General features: G+C 44.8%; 1 protein-coding gene across 1 annotated transcript in view; it reads right to left on the reverse strand.

Annotated features, from left to right (window-relative positions):
* The window catches only part of LOC104837540 (chromosome unknown open reading frame, human C11orf73), a 19732-nt gene extending 11411 nt beyond the window's left edge, over positions 1 to 8321 (reverse strand). The window contains exons 1-2 of the mRNA XM_010576746.1: positions 8271 to 8321; positions 582 to 632 (exon numbers count right to left, since the gene is read on the reverse strand). Of these exons, the coding sequence (XP_010575048.1) occupies positions 582 to 632; positions 8271 to 8321 (102 nt within the window). The remainder of the gene's footprint in view (positions 1 to 581; positions 633 to 8270) is intronic.
* Between the last annotated feature and the right edge of the window lie 215 nt (positions 8322 to 8536).

Consider the following 8536-nt stretch of genomic DNA (forward strand, 5'->3'; position numbering starts at 1 on the left):
AGAGCCACTTCCGGAGCGCAGCCCGGCGGGGAGGGAGAGGCGCGAAGGGACTACAACTCCCGTGGTGCAACGCGCGGGGAGGGGCGCTGCGCAGGGGCGTAGCGGGGCATGACGGGAGATGTAGTTCGCGTCACTGCGCCCAGGGAACGGAACGGGGGGGGGAGGCGGAGATGGCGTCACACCGCCAAGGCTGACGTCCTTCCCTCTCTTGTCGGGGTTAAAACATGACGCGTTTTCTCCGAGTACGGAAGGGCTGAGGCAATTTGGCGTTTTCCGTACCTAGAAATTAAAGTCAGTCTTGCTACGGAAGTAAAAGGCCTAGGTGCAAAGTGTGCAATGCCAGACAGAACTGGCCAAAGCAACTGGGAGCAAATACAGTCTGCACTCGAAAATAAAAGAGAAAGAATGGAAAAGTCAGTCAGGAAAACTGCCTGATTAAACGCGCTGTCGCACACCAAGTATCTCGAGAGAGAGCTGCTGTCACAGGACATGGCGGTGCGTCACCAAGAAACCCAAGTTTGCCCTCGCGGACGCCGCTCAGGTGCTGGAGGCTCACACCGGAGAGGAAGAAGAGCACGCACCGCGTTTACGTACTCTGAAAACTGATCTTCGGTGCCGTTTCGGGGTACCGACTAACGCATGAACAGAAGGGTCAGAGATCAGGAATCCAAAGCCCTCGGCTGATCTCCAAGCTCCTTAGGCTACGCGGAGAGGTGACGGACTCTGCTGGCATTCCCACGACTCTTTAATGATTGCACAAGGTCAGCCTTTCCAGGAGGATTTGGTGCTCTGCCTGGAGCCCATGACCAGAAACACCCATGTGCAGGGATGAGTGTGCCCTATATAGTAGTAATGCCTTTATTTGTCTGGGATTCAACATGCTGAGGGCACTTCTCGGGTTGAACATCCTACTGAGGGGTGGTGTGACTGAGTAAGGGAAGGAAGGACGGAAGGCAAGACAGCCAGTCCAGCAGCCTGCAGGGGAGCACGCTTGTTCAGAAATAGGAGATACGGTTTCTAGGCTCTCCTTAGTCTCGGGTGGTTTGAACCCATTACTCTGATTCCCCAAGGCGGCAACCTATCACAAAGCGATTCTGTATGATTCTCGACGTCCCTCCTGTGGTAGCTGGGTCACAACATACAACAGAGAACAAGATTAATGAACCGGGAGAGAATTAACAGGGAGACATTGATGAGGACTTCCTCTAAGGGAAAATACAGTCTGTAGTTCAGGTTTATGCAATGTCTTTTCTGAACAGGATTAATTAAGCAGATACAGAAGCCCAGAGCTCCCACATGATTATGGTCGGCAATGACCTAGTCACTCAGGAAGATCAGAAAAGAAATAAAATGGAAAGTAACAATCCATTTATACAATGTAATTCTTTAAAACTTTGTCCATTAATCAACGAGTTAATCAACCATGCATGGACTACCTCAAAGATAGCAGCCAGGCTCAGCTCTGGTGGACAGATTCTGCTGTTGGGCAGGGTCCTCAGCCATCCACCACAGCCTTGCCAGGCCCAGGGCACTGCACCTGTGGTTCACGGTAGAGACCTGTCACTGGGGAAGGTCCCAGGGTTGCTTTTGTTGCCCACTTTGTAGTAGTAGAGTTGTTAGGTGGCACTGCCTTTCCAAATACTGAAAACTTAAAAAAATACAAAATAAAGACCCTCGTGCCTGCTACCAGATGGAGTAACCAACCTGTGCCTTGCAATGTGTTTATGTGTGGGAATTATGAAAGCAAGATCTATTAAAAATCCTGGTGCTAGCCCACTGTCATTTGTATGGGCATAATGGAATAAGTGTTTCTGTCTGATTCACCTCTTGGATTTAGTAAGAAGCCCAGGTATGAGAAGTGTTGAGGCAGTAGTGCAGAACTGCCCAAGTCCCAGGCCTCATTTTGGATGTGAACCTTTACAAGTGAGTCCTCCACTTGGCAGGTGCTTTTCCAGCTGGCCCTGATGAACTGGAATGAAAGAAAGTGTTTTAAAGCTTGAGATGTTGCAAATTAGTGGAGGGTGGCCAGGCTCTGCAGTGCAGTCACTGAGGCACAACGAGAAATCTGCTAATTAGGCAAGAGCTCATCTCACAATGCCAATTTGCTACAGACCTCTGAGATTACACCATGTCTAAAAGGTGCAGGGCAACCCCATCGTGCAGGCCGGATCTCATCAGGGCTCTCATGCACTCTTGCTGAGGCATGGGTTTTATTTTTTTTTAATTTAAACGTAATTCTTTAGTATTTGCCTAAAACTTGTTGAGCTTTCCATGCAAGGACAGCAGCAGAGCTGTTGCTGCTCCCCCTGCCAAAAGCTAATCTCAGCCCGGCTGTGATGTTGCCCTAGAATGTACTTTGCTCTCCACTTGAACCTCTACTAAGATCCATGGCTTAGTGCCATTTAGGTAAAAAAAAGGTCATACAGAGCAGGCGTGTTCCCTGTGTGCCATAAGTGAAGGTATTTCCCATTCCATATTAACAGATAGCGGCACAACACAGGAAACAGTTATGTGTAGAGAACCTCTGAGAAGAAGGTAATTGTTCCTGGGTGAGGCAAAGGCATGAGTAAGAGGAAGAAACCCCAAGCAGGTTGAGTCCAGACCTATACAAAACTTCACCCGTACAATGGTGGGTGGTGTGCCAGAATACGTACTGGGATCCTGTCTGAACACACAGACCAGTAGCGTCTACAGGTATCTGAATGTGGGTGCAGTGAGGTGTGGATGCTGGATGAGCAAGAGCTGTGAAAAGTAACTTTTTTCCTGAATAAAGAGTAATTTTCTTGTACTTTGAGGTTGGTCTTTCCAAATTAGTCACAGTTGCAAAAGCAACAATAGCTTGTAAAAGCCTGGTGTGGTAGGTTTTTTTGTAGGTCTCCTTTCCTCCTTCTCTGAATACCTTTTTTTCTTGGTTTGCCAGTGTATTTTTCTGCTGTCAGTCTAGTCTCCAGGCCATTAATGAGTTCGTGAACCTATGTCACACCCCTTTTCACTCGCATGTTTTCCAACCAGAGGAGTCCTAGCCTATGTAGTAATTTATTGTGCAGAAGTTGTTGCATATTTTTGATCGTTCTTGTCATTTCTTGATCACAAGGAAGTTGGGGCCTTGCACCTGCTTTTCCGAGGACAGAGATTTTTTCCCCTCTGCTGCTCTACAAGTGAGGAGGGAACCGGGGAGAATTTCTTCTTAGTGTTCACAGTGCTTCAGGCAGCTGCAACTGCCCGACTATTTATCTACCGGATCTAGGCTGAGCAAGCTGCCCATGGTCATTTTCCCCCAGATTCACCGCAGAGGAGCAGTCAGCCCTGTAGCCAGTTCTAGCTGTCAGATAGGCACTAGCCAGATCTGCCCACAGCTGGGTGTCTCTCCCGTTTCAGGAAGGTAGTAAAGCTGCCTTTGATGGCCACGTGAGGTCAGATGTTATTGAAGAATGGACTCTTCACCTGTTCCCCTGACTTAACAGGCTTGCGATGTTTCAAGAATTGATTCCTCGATGCAGCTGATGTATCTCAGAGCTCTGCTTCTTGAGAGCTCGGGTGAGGTGGCGTAGAGACACCCTGGTGCCAGGAGGTAACGGGGCTGAGGGCATTTGGGGTAATGAAAATATGTGATAGGAAGGATGCAGTTATGTAACGGTGAAGAAGGAGCTGCCTCATGGGATAGAGGAGGAACAAGGCTAAATGGAGCACGCAGGAATGCGACATTGAATGGTTCGGGGTCAGTGACTCTAAGGTCATTTCAGAAAGAGATTTTAATTGTCTTTCTGCTGGGCAGTGGCCTGTATTTGTTGTGTTGCTGCTTTCCTCAGTGCTGTTGACCAAGGGGTATTAATCTTCACCCTTTAGGGGCCAGTGAACATTTTGTTTACAGAAATAGTGATCAGGAAAAATTACCAGATAAATCTGTGGAGGTTGAGTATTTACTTGGAGACTGGAAAAAAGAGCCAAAGTGCCCAACTTAGCTGCAGACTAGCTATGTTCTTTTGGGTCTGTTCAAATAACTGTGTAAAGCAATCAAAATCCAGAGACAGTGAACACAGGTGCAATTGGTGGCACTGTTTTATATTAAAAGGTTTTAATTTGCATTATAATTTGCCATTATCATAACCTTTCCTTGGCTGCTTCTCAACTTTTCCACACTTTAACTGTTAGGACTAAAGTTTTTTTCACTGAGTGCCTGCCTTAGGTTATTTTTTTTTACATGTGAAAGTTTCATCCAGAATATTTCATTTGTTTCCAAGACATGGGCCAAAACCCACATAGTTTTGCTCCAGCTAAAAGAAAAAAAATTAAAAAATTGGATGACCTGTTCTTTCAGAAGCCCTAATTCCCTCATGTTTTAAAGGAGGGACTTGCAATTTGGTGGCTGGTAGCCTTGAGTCAGAAATGATGCTGAGAAAATAAGCTCACCTGTATCTATGTAAGAAATATTTGAAGAATCCCAGTTTGTACATGCTTAGGGGAAATTTGGATATCTCCACAGACTCCATCCATGCTGAACAGGTCTCACTGGAGGCTGCAGAGGTTCCTCTGTAGCTGCCTCTAGGTTAAGCACCAAGCCAAGAAGGGAGTACCGAGGCCTTCTCATCTAACTTAACAACCCGAAGGAAGTACCTAAATTAAAAACATGGTTTCTTTCTGTTCTTTCTAAATACTGGCTCTTCTAAGACAGAAATTGTTCTCTGGAAGAGCATCTTGGTTGCCAGTAAACTACAGAAGACATCTTGGCGGTACAGCCTTCTAACTGAGAGCCGCAGTTACACTGAAATTTAAGTGGGATAAATCCAATCATTTCTGCAGGTCTCAGTGCTGGTGTTTAGGTGTGATAGGAGGTACAAGAGAGGAAAGAAGGAAGAGTGGGACTGAGGGAAGCCATAAGGGCATTAGGTTGCAGCAAGGGGTGGGAAGGAGGGAGAATATAGTTTACTTTTTAGTAGTGCTGCTTTTTTGAGGTTTGAGAAAGTTTTAAGACTCTCTGGGCAACTGAAAGAGATGATCACCGACCTTATAGTGGTGAAAAAATGGCTGGCTTACTGCCCTTGTGGGATCTTTTATTTTCCAGTGATAGAGAGGAAATTGGTGTCTGTGCTGTGAATTTTATTTCACTTACCAACAACCTTGAAGCCTTTGTCATGACAGCAGTATCTGTCAGCACCTGACTATGGTTCAGTGAAAGATTTAGGAATGACAGAACAGATTAATTGTAGGAGAATGTAGGAGATCATGTAATTTCTGTCTGTTCCTCAGATGACTCTTTGGGACCTGAGTTCCACGGGGGTCTCGCACGTCCTTGCTGCCTTTAAGATCTTTGAATCTTTATGGCCAGGATTATTTTGTCCATGAAGTCAAAATTTTAGGGCTGAGGCTGAATTTACATTTTTTAAGTGAATGACACTTTATCTCCAGCAGATGGTGATAAAATACCAGGGTTTGGCCTATTAAAACCAAACTGTTCATGTCAGAAGTTGAGACTGGCTCTGACTGTATCTCAGGGGAAAAATTGCTCTGTTCAGTTTAAACCATAATCGGGATGAAACAGTTTATAAATGTAGTAATGACATGTAATTAACTGGTAACCAGTGAACTGTACATTCAGGATCAAACTAGTAATGCAACAGATAAACCATAGTGCTAGACCCTTATGGAATGTCAGTAAAGTTTCAGACACCTTTCTGCAGCTAATCCCAAGAAGCGTCAGTCCCCCTCTTGCCACACACACACACAGAGATACGTGTCCCCCTTCCCACCCCAAGGTCTGTGTTACAAACCAACGTTTTCTGGGTATTCTATCCCAGTGCTTAATTTGCCATCTGCATTTAGAATTTAAAATCAACTTCACAGCAAAATTATCTTTTTGTAGATCACTATGTAAGGATTTTTTGAAGACATTTCTATTTGGTTATGTAAAATCCTCTAAGTTACACAACCCCATTTGAGACCTACACTGTCTGAGTGTCTCTCCAAGCACGGCTTTTCTTAAACACTTCAAACAGCCAAGTCTGGCTTCCCCAAACTTACTAACATCAGTTTAATTCTATTTCATCTAAAGTTGCTTTGCCTCCTTCCTGAATGTAAAAGAAACTAGCATACAACTGCTTAAGGAAAAAGTTTGGATTGATTTATAGCATAAGCAAGACATCATTCTCTGGACTTTTTTGATGGATGACACCAAAGCTATTGTCCAAACATAGTTTTCTATGTCCAGTTGTGCTAGCTCCATAGGTTATGTCTTCTGCCCAACCGTAGATGTTCATCACTCCTCCTGTTAAAGCTTTTTGCTTCTTTAGGTTGCCTGCTAAGCATTCCCCAAATGGTTTTGGGCAAAATAAGCTGGAATAGTTTATACAGATTCGATATTAGATCTCTGCTAACTGGACACATTGTGAATAAAACATGTCAGTGGGTAAAAGAAACACCGGACAATGTGACACTGCAGCTTCAGGTGGTGTTGTCCTGTCACTTGTTGGTCTGCAGCGCATACCAAGGCTCCTCACCCTTAGTTGTTTGCACTGTCCTGTCATGTACAGCTCATTAAATGCCGTTACTCAACTTCTGATGAAGACAAGGCCATGATGCTCCCCCGATAGGAGTATTCACAAGAGCCAGCAATTCTTAGATGCCTGAGATCCTTAGATACATCAAAGACAGGCACAGCATGGCTCTTTCTCAGTGAAGAAAACTGCTTCTCTAGGAGCAGGGGGTTTCCATCTTGTGTGCTGTTGGTGTTGCTATTCAGTGGGCAAAATTGCCCATGTTTTTCTTACAGGTCTGAAAAGAAAAGAATGAATAAGAAATTCTACACCAGGATGACTGTGTTCACTGTTGGAGCTGGGAGAAGGTGGGAGGAATGTGCAGCTACTTGAAGGTGGGGTGTGAACTGATCTTGAGAGTTTGTTCACAGGACTGCAGGTGGTTGACTTTGCCTGTCTTGGTCTGGTACAGCTTGACATTGAGACAACATAGCTGACCATTTCTGAGCTCGTTCTGTCCCAGATGAGAAGATAACCTCCCTGTGTTTCACTTTACAGCATGCAGTCACATAGACCATGACAGCTGTATGTCTCAACTGACACATGCCAGCTTGCTGGCTTGCTGCGTGTGGAGTGGACTAAGCCTTGTCAATGTAGAGTTAGTAGTTAACCGCATGGGTTGTTAATTCCTGCTTTTAGAAACTGTAGTAACTCTTCATCATACCTGACTATTTTTTGCTTCCCCAGACAGAATGGAGAACCTCTCTGCATGGTCATTTGGCTGTGATTTGAATCCTCAGCTTTGCTGACATCCCTCCTGCTACTGTTTTTTCTGTCTTCACTCATGACTGCAGACGGCTGCTCTCTTAGTGGAGCTAACCCAAATCTCCAGAAGCTCCTGTTGCATTTCAAAACTGGCCAAGTGGTTTTTGTTCACTTTCATCTCACTAGATACAATGGGAGTGAGATCAGTGTCAGCTTGAGCCAAGGTGCACCTGGATTCAGGATCGGAGGTTGCTATTCATGTGTGCTGGAATACCTCCAGGAAGGGCAGATGTGACTGAGAGAAGCACTTACTCTCATTATCATGCTAATAGATCGATGTTACACAATACATGTACTGCTGTCTTTGCAAGCTGAAATGTGGGATGAGAGGCTGAATCCAAGGCCTTCATGTATGAGGAGTTGGTGAGAAGCAGCAGTACTTTTAAAAACTTTGAGTGAGGTTCCTCCATGTAGAAGAATCAACGTCTGAGCTGCATGCTCTAGGCCATCTCAAGCTGAGTTGGTTGTTGGGTGGTTTGGGCTGTTTAATAAGATAAATGTAAAGGAAGGCAAAGTGACCTGTGTTGTAGGGGTTCATTTTAGAACCCCTCAAACTTTAAAAAAAATGTTTTATTCAACCTGAAAGTACTTTTCTTAACAAGGGACCTTGCTTTTTTGAGGGATAGTTACTTAAGACTTTCCAGTGAAAGTACAGAATACAACCTTGTAGCCCTTCCTTGTGTAAGCAGTCTCATGAAGTTCTATTAGGGTTACAGGATTTGCATGTTTAAAGACTTGATCCATAATAACTAGTCTCTGCCTATCTGCTAACTAAAAATATGCATTAAGAATGCAGTTAGCCTTGGCTTCCAGGATTTGGAAAAACATATTGAGATACATGGCCAATCCTGAGACGTGTTGAACTTTTTTAATTCCTGGTAAGTTCAAAGGCTGTGATGCTACCCAGCAACCCTTGGATGGAGGTCTGGAAAATCAATGGGGGGAAAAAAATCCTTTTTCCTTTGGAAACATTACCTGCATTCCAGTCAGGCCAAGCTGTAAGTGGCTGCTGGCAAACACCATCATCTTACCAGGTGAATGGTGCATTAGCAAATTGGACAGAGTAATGCTTCCTACCCAATGCTGGAGAAACGGCATAGGGCTGAAGGATGGGTAGGACGTGTTTGTTATACGTCTCTAGAGGCTGACTTCAGTGAAATGTGGCAGTTACCATCAGGGGAGGTTATTGTCCATGTTTTCCCAAGCTTCCTTCAGAAAAGCAGTGCTTGTGCTTCCGGGGA

The sequence above is a fragment of the Haliaeetus leucocephalus genome, unplaced genomic scaffold, assembly GCF_000737465.1.
Source record: "Haliaeetus leucocephalus isolate CR32 unplaced genomic scaffold, Haliaeetus_leucocephalus-4.0 Scaffold536, whole genome shotgun sequence".
Classification (NCBI taxonomy): Eukaryota; Metazoa; Chordata; class Aves; order Accipitriformes; family Accipitridae; genus Haliaeetus; species Haliaeetus leucocephalus.